This window comes from Acinonyx jubatus, chromosome E2 (genome assembly GCF_027475565.1).
Source record: "Acinonyx jubatus isolate Ajub_Pintada_27869175 chromosome E2, VMU_Ajub_asm_v1.0, whole genome shotgun sequence".
Taxonomy (NCBI): Eukaryota; Metazoa; Chordata; class Mammalia; order Carnivora; family Felidae; genus Acinonyx; species Acinonyx jubatus.
This window is the reverse complement of record NC_069396.1, coordinates 54,213,989-54,233,823: the sequence shown is the minus strand read 5'-3', so window position 1 is coordinate 54,233,823 and position 19,835 is coordinate 54,213,989. Positions and strand designations below refer to the sequence as shown.

Here is a 19,835-nt window from a genome sequence, read left to right as displayed (position 1 = left end):
GAAGGTCTTGTGCTAAGTGAAATAAGTCAGAGACAAATACTGTATGATTTCACCTGTATCTGAAATCTAAAAAACAAAACGAATGAACAAGCAAAGCAGAAACAGACCCATAAACACAGAGAACCAGTGGTTGCCGAAGGGGAGGAGGTTGGGGAGATCGGCAAAGGTGGGGAGTGGGGAGTACAGGCTTCCAGCTATGGAACCAGTGAGTCTCAAGGATAAAAGATACAGCGTAGGGAACACTTGTGGTGACAGATGATAGCACTTGTCAATTTAATATGTTGTACGCTTGTTACCAACGTAACATTGTGTCACTATACTCCAATTTAAAAAAAGACCAATAAAACAACGTAAAAAATACAAATTAAAGCAGCCGTGGCATCTATTTATTTTTGATCAGACTAACAGGCTTAAAAAGTAGAGAATAACAACACAATATTGGCAGAAGCCGAGGGAAGACCACGATGAAAAGACTGCGAATGTTGGTGGCAAATAGCCTAACACGAACAGAGAAGCTGAGTGAAAATCTGAATTAGCAACGGGAGGATCTACTGAAACGGCAAAACGAAAACCAGGGCAAGCCGGCAAAATTATTTTCATCATCTAAAAGGAAATGAGCCGATATGAAGTAACATGTGTCATAACACCCACTTGAACACGCTTTCAATCCTGCTCTTAACAGTTCAACACATATCAAGGCAAAAGGAAAGGCATTTACCTACGATGTACTGTTTGTCACCGTTTATGGGCTTAACTGTGTCTCCCCTCCAAGCTCCCCGCACCCAAGAAAATTCTTATGGCCAAGTCCTAACCCCCAGTACCATGGAGACATGGTCTTTTAAAAGCCTGGGTGTCTCAAGGGGCGCCTGGGTGGCTCAGTCGGTTAAGCGTCAAACTTCAGCTCAGGTCACGATCTCGCGGTCCGTGAGTTCGAGCCCCACGTCGGGCTCTGGGCTGATGGCTCAGAGCCTGGAGCCTGCTTCCCATTCTGTGTCTCCCTCTCTCTCTGCCCCTCCCCCATTCATGCTCTGTCTCTCTCTGTCTCAAAAATAAATAAAAAGGTAAAAAAAAAAATTAAAAAAAAAAAATAAAAGCCTGGGTGTCTCAGTTGGTTGTCTGTCTGTCTGACTTTGGCTCAGGTCATGATCTCGTGGTTTGTGGGTTCAGAGCCTGGAACCTGCTACGGATTCTGTGTACGTGTGTGTGTGTCTCTCTCTCTCTCTCTCTCTCTCTCTCTGCCCCACCCTCCTCCGCTCGCACTGTCTCTACCTCTCTCTCAAAAATAAAGAAACATTCAAAAAAATAAATAAAAGAGGTAACCAAGTTAAAATGAGGTCAGTAGAGTGGGCTCTGATCCTGTATGACTGGGGGTCCTGATAAAAGATTAAGGGGCACCTGGGTGGCTCAGCTGGTTAAGCCGCTAGTTTAGCAGCTGACTTGATTTCAGCTCAGGTCTCGATCTCAGTTCATGAAATCGAGCTCCTCCCCAGTGAGGAGCCGGCTGTGGATCCTCTCTCCCTCTCTCAAAATAAATAAGTAAACATGAAGGGAAAAAAAGAAAAAGAAAAAAAAAAAAAAAAAAGGAAAGGAAATGAGACAGACCCCCACAGAGGGCAGATCACACGAGGACAGTCAGAAGCCATCCATCTACAAGCCAGGGAGAGAGGCCTCAGAAGGAAGAACCCTGCTGACGTCTTGACTTTGCATTTCCAGCCCCTAGAATCATGAGAAAATACATTTCTGTTGTTTATGCCACCCAGGCTGTAGCACTTGGTGACGGCAGCCCGAGAAAACTAACAGTCACACAACAAAGATCTTGGACAGTTCTGGGTGAAATTAGGATGTTTTACCTTTTCATTTTTGGCATGCCTTTTAGGGGGCACCTGGGTGGCTCAGTAGGTTAAGCGTCTGACTCCTGATTTCAGGTCATTACTTCACGGTTTGGGAGTTCAAGCCCCACATCAGGCTCTGTGTGGACAGTGCAGAGCCTGCTTGGGATTCTGTCTTCCTCTCTCTGCCCCTTCCCTGCTCATGCTCTCACTCTCAAAAAGAAATAAACATTTTAAGTTTTTATTTATGTACTTGAGAGACAGACAGTGCAAACGGGAGGGGCAGAGAGAGAGCCAAAGAATCAGAAGCAGGCTCCAGGCTCTGAGCTGTCAGCACAGAGCCCGATGAGGGGCTCAAACCCTCAAACCCCGACATCATGACCTCAAAGTCAGATATTTAACCGACGGAGCCACCCAGATCCCCCCAAAATAAACATTTTTAAAAAAAAGAATGACTTTTAAATATCTGCGGCAATATCTTTTAATTTTTAAATGATTTTTACTCGGCATTTATTTTTAATAGTGTTAATGTTCTTCGATGTTTTCTATTATCAAATGTTTCTGTCAGGTGGAGTAGATTTTAAACATAATTGAAATATATAATCTTCTCACAGTATGTTGGTTCACAGTGGTAATAACCCATGCATTTACTATACTTAAAAAACAGGACATCTCTCTGTAACTGATTATAAACCCATCACAAGGCAGTGACACACGGTTTATTATTATGGCCACCCATTACTGTTTTTTTTTTTTTTTTAATTTTTTTTTTCAACGTCTATTTATTTTTGGGACAGAGAGAGACAGAGCATGAACGGGGGAGGCGCAGAGAGAGAGGGAGACACAGAATGGGAAGCAGGCTCCAGGCTCTGAGCCATCAGCCCAGAGCCCGATGCGGGGCTCGAACTCCTGGACCGTGAGATCATGACCTGAGGCGAAGTCGGCCGCTTAACCGACTGCGCCACCCAGGCGCCCCCCATTACTGTTTTAAAACACAATGTCATGGGGCGCCTGGGTGGCTCAGCTGGTTAAGCGGCCGACTTCGGCTCAGGTCATGATCTCGCGGTCCGTGAGTTCGAGCCCCGCGTCAGGCTCTGTGCTGATAGCTCAGAGCCTGAGCCTGCTTCAGATTCTGTGTCTCCCTCTCTCTCTGACCCTCCTCCGTTCATGCTCTGTCTCTCTGTCTCAAAAATAAATAAACGTTAAAAAAAAAAATTAAAAAAAAACAACACACACAATGTCTTTTTTTTTTTTTAATTTTTTTTTCAATGTTTATTTATTTTTGGGACAGAGAGAGACAGAGCATGAACGGGGGAGGGGCAGAGAGAGAGGGAGACACAGAATCGGAAGCAGGCTCCAGGCTCTGAGCCATCAGCCCAGAGCCCGATGCGGGGCTCGAACTCCTGGACCGCGAGATCGTGACCTGGCTGAAAAGTGGGACGCTTAACCGACTGCGCCACCCAGGCGCCCCCACAATGTCTTTAAATACACAGACTAACTTGTAATTTAGGAAGTCTTGAGTATACCCAAGAATCTTTCTTTCTTATTTCCATATATTAAATATTAATATCTGGGGGCAACTTAGAAACACTATTCTCTGGCATTTTTATTCATCTTGAAAACAGGAAAACCCACACGTGTCCTTAAAAGGCAGTTCTCACTCTAGTATCCTATGTTCCTGTAACCCATGCGGAGACGGGAAACCAAGCAAACCCCTGCCAGCAGGTAAAGAGAAGTCAGGTAGGGGGCAAGCGGCTGAGAACATGCGGACACACCCAGTGGTGGATGAAGTTTCGCATTTCCCAGCCAGTGGCTGGGGCTTCTCACCTGGATCAGGAGCTACCTTTTCCTCTCCCTCTGCCCCAGGGCCAAGCCTCCCCTCCATCAGCCCGGTTTGGTTTCCTCTACAATACAGATGGCCTGTGAACGAGGGGACATCAGCCCCCGCGGCCCGCTCTCAGCAGGCGGATGCACATGTTCTGAGCGACACAAAGTCCAGAATCTGCTGCTTTCTGTGTCTGCCCTCAATTTCTGGAAACTGTCCCTGGAGTGGCTCCTGCTTACCTCGCATGGTCCATCCTGCTCCTCTGAACCCAGGGCCTGGGACCTCTGGGACAAATCCTCACCAGCAGTCATGTCTCCTCTGGGCTTCACTTCTCGGTCTCTCTTGTGGGCAAGTCCTTTCTTCCCGGGAGCCCAAAGCTGGGCGGGCATCTGGAGGCTTCAGTCAGAGCTGCGGGGGAGAGTCTGGCTGGGCTTCTAAGGAGACCAGCAGCGTCACTGGTGTGGTCTGATCCGGGGGCTCTGCAGAGCCACCGGGAAGTCCTGGAGAGGGAACACCCACACAGTCATTCATCGAACATTTGCTCCGTGCAAGTATTTTCGAGAGTCCTTCGGGGAAGGCCACTGTGCTAGACATAATTTTTTTTTTAATGTTTATTTATTTATTTTGAGAAAGAGAGGGAAACAGAATCCCAAGCGGGCTCCAAGCTGTCAGCACAGAGCCTGATGCGGGGCTCGATCCCACGACCCTGGGATCATGACCTGAGCCACGCTTAACTGACTGAGCCACCCAGGTGCCCCTATGCTAGATACTATTGATGTGGGATCATAAGGCAAGCTAACATCCGCAACCCCCACCCCCACCAGGTGGGATACATGTGATATCCCTCAGGCACTCGTGGCTGCCCAAAAACAAAGGAAAGGGGCAAACGAATGGTTAACTGACCTGGTTGACTGACCGAGGTCACAGTCAAGCAGGACAGGAATCCCGTGGGTTTACGTAGGTCTTGGTAAATTACAAGAAAAAGACAATCTTATCAATAGCCTAACCTCCAGAAACCCAGACTCAGTCTCCTGGAGCCTTAACATCACCCTCCCCTGCATAAAGATGCGGGGAACAAAGGCAAGAAGGAAACGGTAAATAAGATTAAATTTCCTTATAACCTGCAGTGCATGGAGGCCAGAGTGAAACATTCCTCCCAGAACTCCCTACAGTCTTAACGTTAATGCTTTGCTAGAGAAAAAACAACTTTAGCTTAACAACAGCTAGGCTTCTAGTATCTTATGAGTCTTCTTTTCTTTAGCACATGAAAATCGTTTTTGGAAACCTCCCTTTTGCCTTTCCCTCCCCCAACTCCATAGCATATAACCAGTCACCTGTCACAGCCCCAGTGCGGCTCTTTCTGCCCACGGGTCCTGTTCCCATGCTTTAATAAAATCACCATTGTGTATCAAAGACATCTGTCTCAAGATTTTTTTTTTTTAATGTTTATTTTTGAGAGAGAGAGAGAGAGAGAGAGAGAGAGAACACGTGCGTGCGTGCACCAGCAGGGGAGGGGCAGAGAGAGAGAAAGAGGGAGACACAGAATCCGCAGCAGGCTGCAGGCTCTGAGCTGTCAGCACTGAGCCCGACGCGGGGTTCGAATCCAGAAACAAGACCATGACCTGAGCCGAAGTCAGACGCTCAACCAAATGAGCCACACAGGCGCCCCTGAAGATTTCTTGGCCGTCAGCTCTGAACCCCCACCACCACTCCAAAACCACACTGCTATGGAATAAAAGCTCAGAAGATCCCAATTATTTTTTTTGAGGTTTTTTCTTTTATTTTTTTTTTCTAACGTTTATTTTTGAGACAGAGAGAGACAGAGCATGAATGGGGGGAGGGTCAGAGAGAGAGGAAGACACAGAATCAGAAGCAGGCTCCAGGGTCTGAGCTGTCAGCCCAGAGCCCGACGCGGGACTCGAACTCACGGACCGCGAGATCATGACCTGAGCCGAAGTCGGGACGCTTAACCGACTGAGCCACCCAGGCGCCCCAAGATCCTAATCACAGTAAGAGTCTGCTCTAGAGGACGGTTGAATTGTAGCTCTGCCACCTTTTAGCTGTGAGAATATGAAGATGTTACTTTAACTGCAGTTTCCAAAATGGAAATGCAAGTTTTTATCACAGGCGACGGGAAACTGGTACATGCTGATGAGGCTTACGACGCCTCCAGCACCTGCGCGGCATGCGGTGAACGCTGGATAAAAATCAGCAAGTAAGGTTATCAGGTACCTGGTTCTACTTGCATGTAACCCTGTCAACTAAACATTACCATCACGATTATACCCATTTTGTGGATGAGGAAACTGAAGCTGAGTACTGTTACATAATTTGCCTTGCGGTCACTCAGTCCGCAGAAGGAAGGAAGGAAAGAGAACCAGACTTTCCTCCGCCTTTTTTTTTTTTAACATATATTTTTCAATGTTTATTTATATTTGAGAGAGAGAGGGAGGCAGAGAGTGAGCGGGGAAGCGGGCAGAGAGAGAGAGGGAGACACAGAATCCAAAGCAGGATCCAGGCTCCGAGCTGTCAGCACAGAGGCCGACTCGGGGCTCAAACTCACCAACTGTGAGATAATGACCCGAGCCGAAGTCAGATGCTTAACCGACTGAGCGCCCCAGGTGCCCCTCTCTTGTGCCTCCTAAATTGCACACAGCTGCCTCTATCCCACGTGGTCCCCTACCCGGTCAGCTTCCATAAACACCATCCATCTCTATCTCCCGTTGCCTTCAGAGAGCTGAGGCTTTGAGCCAGCCACGCTGATGTGTCTAAGCTTCTGGACATTTCCGTGCCCATCCATAACACCCTAGACAGCCCGGACTTTTCTAACAAAGATAAAACTTAAATTTACTATACTTATGGGGCGCCTGCGTGGCTCAGGCGGTTAAGCGCCTGACTCTTGGGTTTCGGTTCAGGTCATGATCTCAATGTTTTTGCGTTCGAGCCCAGCATCCGGCTACATGCTGACCGAGCAGAGCCTGCTTGGGATTCTCTCTCCGCCCCTCCCCTGCTTGCTCTCTACCTCTCCCTCCCAAAATAAAGTAAGTTTACTGCACTTAACCCCTACCTTCACCCCAAAACCTGCAGACATGCATCAGGACCCCGATCACCTACCATGTCTTGACAATACATAATAAATTGCCTTCCAACGCTGCACCCAAATGCAGTCATGACAGCAAGGACCTCCAGATATCCCCGAAGAGTGAACCACAGGATGGCCAGAAGGTCGCCTAATGCCTCCCCCGACACAACACGGTCACAGCCAGGCTCCACAGGCTGCCAAGAAAGGTCTCTCTCCCAGGCACTGAGTTGCACAGAACCTGGAATAATCCCCAACACCGGCTTCCAATTAATGCATCCCAAGAGGAGATCCTCATCCATCTGTTCCACTGCCAATTTCTGACCCTTATCACGTCCACAAGGACCTAAGGAGAGACCTTGGAAACCCCCATAACAGATTCCCTAGGCCTCCAGTCGATAGGGTCCCATATGCTACCCTCAGCGCCCCACTCTACCGATTTCTATAGGTCCGCAAGTACACTGGTCCCCGATGTTACAATGGGACCCTCCAAGTCCCCCAATCCCTGAAGCCGCTTGCCCCTGCATCAATCACTGCCTCCAGGGAGTCACTCCCCCAGCGTCCCCAGTGCTACCTGAGGCCCGTCCAAGAAGCCAGTTCGCCGTCCTCAAATGAACGACTGTCAAGGACCAACAGTATAAAAGTTGGTATTAAAACACACTTGGAATTTAAGTTCCCCCCAAATACTTACACACACGGAAAACACGCAAAGACTGACAATGACGGAGCCAATCACCCAACTCAGATTAGCAGCCACCGCCTACCGCACAGCTCCCGTCACTAAAGACCCCATCACTCGCAGACCCTCGCCACTCGTCCCCCGAGCCCGTCACACTCACCGCAAGCCGAGTTCCCCTCATTGGCCCCACAGGACGTCCACTGCTGACATCCTAAATCACCGCAGCGTCCCACGCAGGCGACGGACAGGTTAGAACCAGTTAACAACCTAAGCGAAATGGCCGCGCTGGGCCACTTCCGGCCTGGGTTCGATTCCCGTGGGCGTTTCTTGGCGCCCCGGCGATTGAATGGTGCGCAGACTCAGTAGAAGCCGTGAGGCCACGCCCTGCCAGTAGTTATCATGGCGTACTACAGTCTATTCGGCGGGTCATCTTCTTACAGCGGTTGTCAAGGGAAGGACATGGCCGCGTCCATGAGGATTATGATACCGGAGGCCGCCATTTTCCAAAGACTTCCATTCCGTACAGCCAGGGAGGGCGTTTGCAACCTCACCAAGTCTTGGGATCCATCCCACCTTGGCAGATGTATTACTTACTTGTTTGTGTATGTATTTCTAGGAGAAACTGGCATTGCATATCCCGAAAAATACCTTTTCTTTGTATTTTCACACTGATTTAAAACTCCACACTCAGGAGGTGCCTGGCTGGCTCAGTTGGTGGAGCATGCGACTCTTAATCTCTGGGTTGTGAGTTGGAGTCCCACACTGAGTGTAGAGTTTACTTAAAAATAAAATCTTAAGAAATAAACAATTTTAAAGAAAGCTTAAAAAAATGAAAAATAAATAAATGCTCAAAATCCAGGTGTTCTGCTCCCTCTTCCCTACCACAACTCACCCTGCAACAGAGATGCTAATGGTGAGAGGCAAATGGGATCCCAGAGGGTGTTGAGTCTGGCACTCAAACTCTCCATCCATCACCAGATTTCCCTGGAGGCAGCTGGGACACCAGGCTCTGAGGACTGGGTAGGCTGGGGGCTTGCTTCTCAAGGGTCCAGCTTAGTCTGGCAGGAGTTGCTGACAATCACGGAGACCAAACACAGGGACTGGCTCTTCAGGACTGATAGAGAGGAGCCATTCCCCAGTGTGGTGCAGCTGTGGTAAGAAAATGGTAGAGACAGAAAGAAAGAGACAAAGCCAGACCTAGTGTTCAGAAGGAATTCCTCTCTTTCTGTTTCTCAGTCCCCATTTTCTAATTATTTATTTACAAAGTTCTGTAGGCTTTGCTGTTGTGGGGAACAAAGGCAGAAGGAAAAGTAGATAAAATTAAATTTCCTTATAACCTGCAGCCCATAGACAGATACTTGAGACAGGTGAGTAGGATGTTCCTCTAGGAACTCCCGACTGTTTTAATGTTACTGCTTTGCTAGAGGGAAAAACAATCTTAGCTTGCCGGTAGCTAAGACTTCCGGGATCCCGCACATCTTCTTTAGCATATGAAAATCCTTTTGGAAACTTCCCCAATCTTTACTTCTCCCAATTCCCAAGTATGTAATCAGTCACTCCTCACAACCCCAACGCAGCTCTTTCTGCCCTTGGGTCCTGTCCCCGTGCTTTAATATAAAAACCCTTTTGTGCCCCAAAGACATCTCAAGAATTCTTGGTGATCAGCTCCAAACCCCAACATTTCCACATCATTTACTGCAGTATGTATAATAATTCAGTACAAAGGTTCTGGAGCTGGACTCCCTGGGTTTGAAGCCAGCTGTTCAGATTTGGGCAAGTTAGTTAACCCCTCTGTTCTTCAGTTTCTTGTTTCATAAAGTTGTGCTTTTGGCGGGGTACCTAACCCGATTTGTGTGAGAGCCGGCGGCGGCATGGGTAGTGAAAGAATCCACCCAAGGCAGAACAAGGAAATAGAAGTTTAATGAATACACCAGAAGGGGACTGGGGAAAGACAGTGAGGGAGACACTGTCTGCAGGGAGGTAGTGGGTGGAGGCTGTATTTAAAGGGGTAAGACCCTTGGGGCGTCTGGGTGGCTCAGTCGGTTGAGAGGCTCAGGTCATGATCTAGCAGTCTGTGAGCTGGAGCCCTGCGTCAGGCTCTGTGCTGGCAGCTCAGAGCCTGGAGCCTGCTTCCGATTCTGTGTCTCCCTCTCTCTCTCTGCCCCTCCCCTGCTTGCTCTCTGTCTCTCTCCCTCTCAAAAATAATAAACATTAAAAAAGAATTTTAAGGGGGAAACCCCTTTTGGTATTTGGTAACTGTGCCTGGTTGTAAGTAACCCATTGATTAGTTAGCGCCTGTGGATATTTTGAGGTGGGTCACCTTGATGTGGGAGCAGAAGGCAAGCCTTCACCCCACAAACACCCTGCCAGGTGGGATATGTGTGATATCCCTCAGGGACTCCCGGCTGCCCAAGAACAAAGGAAAGGGGGAAATGAATGGTTAACTGACAGAGAGCACAGTCATGCAGGACAGGAGTCTCCATCAGTTTACCTATGTCTTAGTAAATTACAAGAAAAAGGCAATCTTCCAGAAACCCATAGACTCAGTTCCCTGGAGCCCTAACATCACCCTCCTCTCCATAGTGATGTGGGGAACAAAGGCAAGAAGGAAATGGGAGGTAAAATTAGATTTCCTCATAACCTACAGCCCATTGACAAATACTTGAGGCAAATACAGAGTAGAACATTTCTCCAGGAACCCCCTACTGTCCAAAAGTTAATGTCCTACAGGAGGGAAAACAACCTTAGCTTAACAATAGCAAGGCCTCCCTTATCTTAGGAGTCCTCTTTAGCACATGAAAGTCCTGGAGTCCTCCCTTTTGTCTTCCCTCCCCCAATTCCATAGTATATAATCAGTCACTCTTCACAATCCCAGAGTGGCTCTTTCTGCCCAAGGGTCCTGTCCTTTAATAAGTCACCTTTTTGCACCAAGGATGTCTCAAGAATTCTTTCTTGGCCATCAGCTCCGGACCCCCACCACCACTGCCAAACCCCATCAGCCTGATGGGCCTGATTGTTTTCAGTTGATGCTCTGTTGGTCTCTGTGGGCCGTTTCTCTATTCCATTGCTGTTGCCTAAAAGCAGCCTCTACAATGATCATATTCAAAATGTTTGAAACAGTGATTTTACATAATAAGAATGAGCTGTCACTGGAGAAAAATATTCTATTTCATTCATTCAACAAATATTAGGTTCCTATGATATGCCCAAGGAAAAAAAAGTTAAGGATTTTATTTTTAAGTAATCTCTACACCCAACATGGTGCTAGACCTCACAACCCCAAGATCAAGAGTTGCACGCTCCACTAACTGAGCAAGCCAGGAGGCCTCCAAGAAAGACTTGTTGAATTTTTTTTAATGTATATTTATTTTTGAGAGATTGAGACAGAGTGTGAGCAGGCGAGGGGCAGAGAGAGAGGGAGACACAGAATCCGAAGCAGGTTCCAGGCTCTGAGCTGTCAGCACAGAGCCCGACGTGGGGCTCAAACCCACTAACTGTGAGATCGTGACCTGAGCTGAAATCAAGAATTGAATGCTTCACTGACTGAGCCCCCCAGGTATCCCTGTAGTTTAGTTTATAAGTCAACTTCTAATGCTGTCATTCCCAACTCTGAGATTATATATAACGTATATATAATACACAATGTATGTGTGTATAAACACACATATTTCACATATTTATATTTATGCTTATATTTATATCCTGCCAAGTTTTCCTCTTTTCACCTCTGCCCTCCAGATTTCCACACACACTCCTTCCCTCTTGCCTTACAGGATTAATTTCCACAACCTGAAAATCCAAGGCCATTTCGATCCACAGTTGTCTTTGCTCTGCTCTTCCTTCTTCCTAGCATGCTTTTCTACTCCAAAATCATCAGATGTACACTTCTACTTGTCCATCTTACTCTGCTTAAGTCCCTCTTCCTCCAGGAAGCCCCTCTTGATTGTTGTCTCATTGAGCTGCCTCCTTAGCCTGAGTTACTACATCACAACACTCGTCGTCATCATAAATTTCATTAAGCTTAGTCCAAATCTCCTGGTATTTTCTTTCTTTTTTCTTTCTTTTTCTTAGTAGTAGAGTTTGATTTTTCTGAGTTTGAGCCTTGACTACTCTCCCTGTCTAGCACAATGACCTTTACCTGAGGGTGCCCGGAAATTTTACGTGGAGACCATGTGGGTGTTGCCTCTCCAGGACTTTTTGGTGTCTCTGCAGAACCCCCAGGTCAGACCACATCACTGAGGCTGCAGGTCTCTTCACACCCCAGCCAGACTCTTCCCAGCAGCTCTGATGGGAGCCATCAGATGCTCACCTGGCCTGGGGGAAGTGGAGTTGTCAGCAAGAGAGACTGAGAGATAAAGCCCAGAGGACATGCCTGCTGAGGCCCCAGAGGAGCAGGATGGACCATACAAGGTATGCAGAAGCTCCGGGAACAGTTCTCTAGAACTTGAGGGCAGACATAGGAAGCAGCAGATTCTGGGTTCCCTGCTCCTGAGATACTACTCAGCAATAAAACAAGTGACCCACTGATGTATACGATAGCATGCAGGCATCACAAGAAGCCAGATGTAAAAGAGTCTACCATATGATTCCATCTTATGAAGTCCTAGTGTGACCCAAACTAAGCTATGGCGATAGAAATCAGTAAAGGCTGCCTCAGGGAGGGAGCAGTATGATGGAAATGTGTGTAGAGATGAAAATATTCTACATCTTGATTGGGGGGGGGTGAATACATTTATCAAAACTCATTAAAACCTGGGTACTATATATAAATACACTATACAAAATGTATTTATTATACACAAATATATTTGCATGTTATATATGATGAGTATATGTCATGCATATATGATAACATGTATGTAAGATAGGGTAATGGTGGATACATGATATTATGCTTTTGTCCAAACCCATAAGACTGTACAATACACTAACAGAACCTTAGTTTGAACTATGGACTTTAGTTCATAATGATGTATCAATATTGAGTCCTTAATTGTAATAAATGTATTATGCTAATGCAAGATGTTAATAATAGGGGAGACCGTGATGAGAAGTGGGTATATATGGGAACTCTCTGTACCATCTGCTCAATTTTCTGTAAAATGAAAACTGTTCTAAAAAATAGTCTATGGGGGGGGGGGGCAGTGCGCCTGGATGGCTCAGTCGGTTAAGTGTCCAACTTCAGCTCAGGTCATGATCTCATAGTTTGTGAGTTTGAGCCCTGCGTCAGGCTCTGTGCTGACAGCTCAGAGCCTGGAGCCTGTTTCAGATGCTGTGCCTCCCTCTCTCTGCCCTCTTCTGCTCATGCTCTCTCTCTCTCTGTCTCTCTCAAAAATAAATAAACATAAAAAAATTAAAAAAGAAACGGATGGGAAAAGTTGTTATAATCACACCAATGCAAAATAAAGAAAATATAAATATAAAACTACTTTTCTAATCTTGAATTAGCAAAAGTGAAAGAAAGTCCATCATACCAGGCACTCTTATGGGGTGTCTGCAGATTTAAATGCATTGGAAAATGTCATGTTGGCTTCAAATAGAATTGGAAGAATCATCTCCACTTTCCACATAATGTATCAATGAGGAATGCATTTTGCTCTAAATTACGAGGCAGACTTTCAGGAACCTTAATAAATAAGGTTTTATTTTTCTTTCTTTCTTTCTTTTTTTATGTTTATTTATTTTTGAGGGGGGCGGGGAGAGATGAACAGGGGAGGGGAAGAGAGAGAGAAAGACACAGAATCTGAAGCAGGCTCCGAGCTATCAGCACAGAGCCAGACGCGGGGCTCGGACCCATGAATCCTGAGATCATGCCCTGAGCCAAAGTTGGCCGTTTAACCGACTGAGCCACCCAGGCGCCCCAAGGGGCCTTTATTTTTCTCACAGAACACGATGTCTAGAGATGGGCTGCTAGGAGCTTTGATTTCAGCGGCTTGGCAGAGCCTACTAGACATTCTCCGGGGCAAATAAGGAGGAGGGAGAGGGGCCGGCTCCTCCCTGGTTTTCTCACTCCTAGGTGGGCCCAGTCCTGACTCAGCAGCTTTCCTGGACTGAGACCCTTCCACACCGCCCAGATAGTCCTGAACTCGGGACCGAATCCTGCTTCAGCACCACGGACAGCGCCACATCCAGCTTTGGGCGGGAGAGCGCGCTCCCCGGTGGGCAGGTGCTGGGAGAATTGAGAGGCTTGCGGACGGATTTGAACGGGATAGGTGCCCACCACCCCCGCTCCAGTCTAGCTGTGCCCTTCCTAGACTCCTTGACACCGCCGGAAAATTAGGGCCTTAGGGTCAGTCATACCCTTCGTGTGGGACTGCTCACATGCCCTTGGTTTCTTGCCTCTCAGGGCCAACTCCACCCCCAATCTCTTCAGAGATCCCTCCTTGTCTGGGATAAACCTTTATTCTCTTCCTCACCTCTTACAGGCAGGAAGGGATTCTCTCCCCAAGAAGCTGATCTCTTCCTCCTCCTTCCCCTCCCCCTTCTCTTTCCCTCCCCTCCTGCTGTATCTCTCTCCCTCTTCCTCTCCACGTGTCCCTCTTTCCTCCTCCTCCTCCTCCCCCTTTCCTCCTCCTCCTCCTCCCCCTTTCCTCCTCCTCCTCCTCCTCCTCCTCCTCCTCCTTCTTCTCTTTCTGTCTCTCTCGCTCAGTCTCTGGCCAATACCCAAATGGAGCTCTGGAGGACTGAGAACAAGACTCACCACCCTTTCCTGATTCTAGCTGTGTCCCAAATCCTGAAAGATGGTTTAAAAATATGCCTCTGTGTCTGTCAGATAAATGAAGGAATGGAATATCAGGAGCTGACTGAGGCATTGTCTTTGGGAGCCAAGGAAGACATTCAAAGTGTTTAGGCACATGTGGGACCTTGCTTAGATTGGGAAGAGTTCTGTGACCTCAGAGATGGAGCACTGTCCATGGGAGACTGGGAGGCTAAGTGAGCCTCCATGGAGGAGAGGAATTGTGGCACCTGGAAGAGTGTGGGGGAAAAGGGGGGAGAGAGATTCTGTATGTGCAGAGCTCAAGGGAAATGTGAGAAGAGGTAAAGACCCAGTCACAAGTTCTACCTCACCCTGAACCCAGGCTACAGATTCAAGTCTGGAGCTGGAGTCAGGGCTCCAGGCTCAGTCCCAACCTCTATGCCTGCAGACGAATTCAACAGTTCAGCCAGTACTTCCTGAGGTCTCCAGGGTGGGTCTGACATGGAGAGGATTTGTTCTCAGGAGTGTCTTGGTGTTCTGTTCCTCCATCTTCATAAGAGGGTCTCCAAGAGGGGTGCCTGGAAGGCTCAGTCGGTTAAGCATCTGACTTCAGCTCAGGTCATGATCTCATTATCTGTGGGTTTGAACCCCACATCAGGCTCTCTGCTGGCAGCATAGAGCCTGCTTCAGATCCTCTGTCTCCCTCTCTCTAACCTGTTCAAGCTCTCTCTCTTTCAAAACTAAACATTAAAAAAAAAAAAGAGGGTCTCCCAGAAACCTATCTGGGGAAAACAGACATTTAAACTCCACATCTCTCTTGAAGGAAGTGGACTGGTCTTCAGAAGTTGAGAGGCAGGGTTCTGGGGCACAGGAGGAAGGAAACCCCCTGCCCCCCCCCCACAATGTGGTTCAGAGAGTTAAGGGCTCCACTTTCACTTCCTCTGCAGTGGCCTGAGGGAGAGAGAGGTCTCCCTGTTGAAGGGAGAAGCTGGGGACAGAAACCATCCATTGAATCCAGAAAGCATCCCCCCCTTCTACCATCCCTCAGATGCCTCCCCCTCCAAGCTGGGAGAGGATAATCATAGTGTTAAGGGAATCTATCTAGACTATTCTCTGCATCCCAGAGATGCCAATGCTGCTGTGGTGGCCACAACTGTGAGGGCAAGAGACGTCTGAGGAAGAGGTCTGAGTGGGGCTGTGGTCAGACACTCTGCTTGCTACCATGGTCCCCGGAGGATGGTGTAAGTATGATTTATATCCTTCCATCAGTGACAGTGAAGGAGGCCTGTGCCTCCTATCCCATTCTGGACCGACTTTGACCCATCCACACCCACCTTCAGATCCGAAAAACATCATAATCCTTCTCTGGCCACAGACCCTATCAAAACCAAAAAGTGAGAACCTCCTCTTGGAGGGGCCCCCAGTTGGTCTCTGAGCATCAGATTTCCCCAAATTCAGACGAGTGGAAATAGTTTAGGATACAGAAATATGGGGGCGCCTGGCTGGCTCAGTTAGTGGAGCATACAACTCTTGATCTCGGGATTGTGGGTTTGAGCCCTATGTTGGGTGTAGAGATTACTTCTTTAATTGCACTCTTAGTGAGGAGCCCAATGAGGGGGTTGGAACTCATGAACTGTGAGATCATGACCTGAGCGGAAAGTAAGAGTCAGATGCTTAACTGACTGAACCACCCAGCCACCCCTGTGTAGAGATTACTTAAAAAAAAAAAAAAAAAAAAAAGGAAAGGATAGAGAAATATGGTTTCCAATATATGAGACTGTCTCTGAACATGACAAATAGCCAAAGCTCCCCAGGAAAGAACCCCAGAGATGGGAACTCATCTCCTTATCTAGAGGGTGGGGAAGATGTACAGAGCCCCGAGGCTCATAGAAGAAGAGGACACTGTAGAGGTTGTACCCAGGATCACACTCCAGGGTCTGAGTCTTTTCCTCTTCTCCAGCTTGTACCAGATACCCCAAGTCTACACCCTTCTAACATGTAGTGCAGAGTCAATTCAGAATATAATTAGCACTTTGCCAGGAGCTTGCGTAAGAGGATGATTCTCTCCTCCCCAGACCCCAAGACCCCCACCCCTGAGTACTCATTCATGTCTTCAGATCCCAAGATCACAACCCCAGCACTACACATCAGGTGACCTCCCTAGGTCTGTGACGGACAGAACCATCTGAGAAGGTCAGCCCATGGGTAAAACATGTATGTGATTTTCCAGGCCTGATCATAGGCAAATATGAAGGCTTTCCCTGGAGGGCAGACCCCTGCGGGTGGGGGTGGGGGGCTGGGAAGCTGCCCTCCCCACTCCAGACTTGGTGACAGCCAGTGCATCAAAATCCCAGAAGGGAGTTCCTCCCGTCGAGGACTCAGACATCTCTGGCTGGCCATATGCTTTGCACCCTGGGCCAGCTGCCTTCATTCCTACCTCTCTTTATCTGGGTTCTTCAGGTGCCTCTACTGAGGCCTCCTGATGGGGGAAGGAGGAGGAAAACTTGAAGACACTTTCCCCACCCAGACTCTGCACTTTCCACCCCTAGCTCCCCACCCCCATCCCTTGCAGTCATTTCCTCTCAGTAATTCTCCTTCCACTGACCCACCCCCTGCTCCTTGGTGATAAATTCCCACTTTTCCTTACTGTATTCAGAGTGGAGTACTGGCCTCTCTCCCCTCCTGCCACACCCCATTGTGGTGGTTCCTGTGGCCCCAAATACAGTCTTTACCTTTCCTTAATAAGTGTCACAAATAATTTTTTCCTTGACAATCCTATTTTTTTCCCTTTAGCACCCAACCACCTTTCTCTGGGGGGGAGGAAATGGAAAGGGGAGGTGCTTTCTCTGATTTAGCTTCTTACCATCGCAGTGTGTGATTAAAGGCCTTGTTGTTACCTTTCATTTTGACTCATTGTTGCTTCAATTGCCTACTTAGGTATCTCGCTTAGCTAAGCTCCAGCCACCACCTGGCTCAGCACCTACTACTGTTGCTGGTCAGGACACCTGGGTCCCCGAGGGCCTATGTGACTTGATGCCTGGCCAAAGACCTGGCTTGAGGAAGGAGAAAAAAGCCCACAGACAGCCTCCCCTCACCACCCCTCTGTGGATCCAAACAAAGGATTAAAACCAGCCCCTTCCCACCATTGAATTAGAACATGTTGTCATTCTCTGGTCCAAATATTGATAAGAATCTCGCTGTTGGGCCCTGGTAGGAAATGGCGCAGGTAGGGAAGAAAGACTCTGCTCTGGGGCAGTGATGCAAGTGGAGTTTCTGCTGCTCAGGGCAGAGGTGGGGTCTCAGACCTCCAAGTCAGGGTGAAGTTGGGGTGGGGCTCCGGGAGTCACTCCAGTAGTCCCTCCCCCACCCACCGCACCTGTCTTTCATTTTCAGTTCCTGAAAGTGTCTTAAATCACTCTTGCTTCCATTACCAAGGCTGCTGTCTCCACGTGGGCTTGGGTTTTCCTTTTCCCCAAAGTCACAACAGTTTCCTCTCTGACCTTTTGGCCTCCAGCCTCTCCCTTCCGGCTCTTCCCTACACTGGCCTCAGAGGGATCATGTTGATTACTATATGATCCTGCCCCTTTCCTGCTCAAGAACCTCCCATGGCTCCCCATTGCCTTCAGATAAAGCTCAAGCTTGTCTGTCTTCCCCCACTGCTTGAACTAGTTGAGGGTCAGGACTGATTCAAATCTGTCCTTTTTTTTTTTTCTATGATAGTTTGTGAGTGAATGAATGAATGAACGACATAAGTGAGGGTGTGTGTTACTTGTCCAGATGAGGACTCTTTCATACCTCTGACACTATGTAGGCTAGCCTGAGAGAGCCATCCCGAGAAGGGCACCTCCACGAGGGTCCCAAGGCTCTGACTCTCCGGAGGGGCTGGCCAGGTGAGATTGTAACAACACTCCGACCTGCTGGAAGGGTGAACTTGCTTCAAGCTAATGCACTCCTTGCTTGCTGACTTCAGACCCTTTATCTGTACCAGAACTAGCTTGCTTTCTTTGAGGTTTGCAGCTCACTGACCTTAAGCAGTGAAGGACCAGACTTTCCCAGAAGAGAGGCGGGACTCCATTCGAAGACAGCTGCCGTGGATGCCAGCCAGTCTGTTCAGGGTCATGTATCAGGTCCATGACCAACCACTTGGGCACCTGCTTCTCCTGCACTCAGCTCCCCTCCCTTTTCCTGTGCCGTCTTCCCAGGTTGCCAGCTTCCTGAATAAAGCACCATCGACTCATCTCTCGAGTATTGATTTTTTTTCTTTTCTTTTGATTCCAGTATAGTTAACATGCAGTATTATATTAGTTTCAGTTATACTGGTTTACATGACTATTATTTATTTCCAAGCGGTGAGCGGCTGCACCTGACTTCAGGACCAGCTTTCTGTCCAGTTAACAGCTCTCGGCTACAGACAACTGGGCATGAGCCCAGGAGGCAGGGCTTGGGGGCTCCTGTCCTTCCTTACTGCCTTACTTGAGCAAGACCCTTGCCTCCTCTGAGTCTCAGGACCCACCTGCCCCACGCAGAAAGGGGACCAGATTATCTCAAAGATTAATCACAGCTGACTGTGAGTCTGAAGTTCTCTTTTCTAGGTTTGTGGCCTCTTGTACCTACCACAGGCTTCCTGTCTGAACTTCCTCTGTCCTCCCACAGCCCACGGATTCCTTTCTCTGTCAGAGGGGCCACAGAAGGCAAACTGTCCCAGGGCATGACAGAGGGATGCCGCTGTGGCTGCTGCTGCTGTGTGGAGGTGAGTAAACTGAGGGGAGAGGGAACCCCATTTGGGGGAGGCATCGAAGCTCCGAGCTGAGTCTTTCCCTCTCTCTCCAGGGCCCCTGCTTCGGGTTCTGGGCTACCAGCTGGAGCTACAGGAGTCCGTGACTGTCCAGGAGGGCTTGTGTGTCCACGTGCGCTGCAAAATTTTTTTGCCCTGGTTTAGCTTTGGATTCATCTCCATATCTTGGTTCCAGAAAGGGGCAGATGTTTACTACGATCCTCCAGTGGCCACAAACAAACCAGACAGGAAGCTGCATGAGAGGACCCAGGGCCGGTTCTTCCTCCTTGGGGACCCCCAGACCGAGGACTGCTCCCTGTACATCACAGATGTCAACATGGGGGACAGTGGGACTTACTTCTTACATGTCGAAACACACTCCTATCTATATAATATGCTTTCTCTGAATGTGACAGGTATGGGAGGGGCCCAGGGAAAGACCCCAGGGTGTGGGGCATCAGAGATGGGAAAATGAAGGTTCTGTGCCTTTTGGGGGTGGTGTGGAGTGGAGACGGGCATGACAAGACACTGGGGCGGGCTGACAAAACACCGAGGGGCCCCAACATTGTGTCTGTCCTCACCAGCTCTGACCCACACACCTCACATCCTTACCCCGGGGACCCTGGAGTCCGGCCGCCCCGGGGACCTGAACTGCTCTGTGCCCTGGGCCTGCGAGCAGGGAATGCCCCCCATCTTCTCCTGGACGTCAGCCGCCTTCACCTCCCTGGGTCCCAGGACGCGCCTCTCCTCAGTGCTCACCCTCACCCCACGGCCCCAGGACCACGGCACCAACCTCACCTGTCAAGTGCAATTCCCTGCAATTGGTGTGATGGTGGAAAGGACCATCCAGCTCAATGTCACCTGTGAGTGGAGGGCCAGGAGCACCCAGGTGCCTGAGAGGTGGGGCCAGGGCAGAGCTAGGCTGTGGTTTAACAATGGGGTCTTGGTAGCT

At 48.7% G+C, this 19,835-nt stretch overlaps 2 protein-coding genes across 4 annotated transcripts in view; one reads left to right on the top strand and one right to left on the bottom strand.

Moving 5' to 3' along the window:
* Nucleotides 1-7,734, bottom strand: part of ZNF175 (zinc finger protein 175) — a 33,941-nt gene extending 26,207 nt beyond the window's left edge. Inside the window, exons 1-2 of one of the 2 annotated variants that reach the window (XM_015070064.3) lie at nucleotides 7,573-7,734; nucleotides 3,894-4,154 (exon numbers count right to left, since the gene is read on the bottom strand). In XM_015070064.3, coding sequence (XP_014925550.3) covers nucleotides 3,894-4,043 — 150 coding nt within the window. In that variant the 5' untranslated portion in view covers nucleotides 4,044-4,154; nucleotides 7,573-7,734. The other variant, XM_053210932.1, reaches the window with a different exon arrangement.
* A 10,232-nt stretch (nucleotides 7,735-17,966) lies between these two features.
* Nucleotides 17,967-19,835, top strand: part of LOC106972985 (sialic acid-binding Ig-like lectin 10) — a 49,635-nt gene continuing 47,766 nt past the window's right edge. Inside the window, exons 1-4 of one of the 2 annotated variants that reach the window (XM_053210925.1) lie at nucleotides 17,967-18,676; nucleotides 18,763-18,859; nucleotides 18,940-19,299; nucleotides 19,468-19,746. In XM_053210925.1, coding sequence (XP_053066900.1) covers nucleotides 18,829-18,859; nucleotides 18,940-19,299; nucleotides 19,468-19,746 — 670 coding nt within the window. In that variant the 5' untranslated portion in view covers nucleotides 17,967-18,676; nucleotides 18,763-18,828. The remainder of the gene's footprint in view (nucleotides 18,677-18,762; nucleotides 18,860-18,939; nucleotides 19,300-19,467; nucleotides 19,747-19,835) is intronic. The other variant, XM_053210924.1, reaches the window with a different exon arrangement.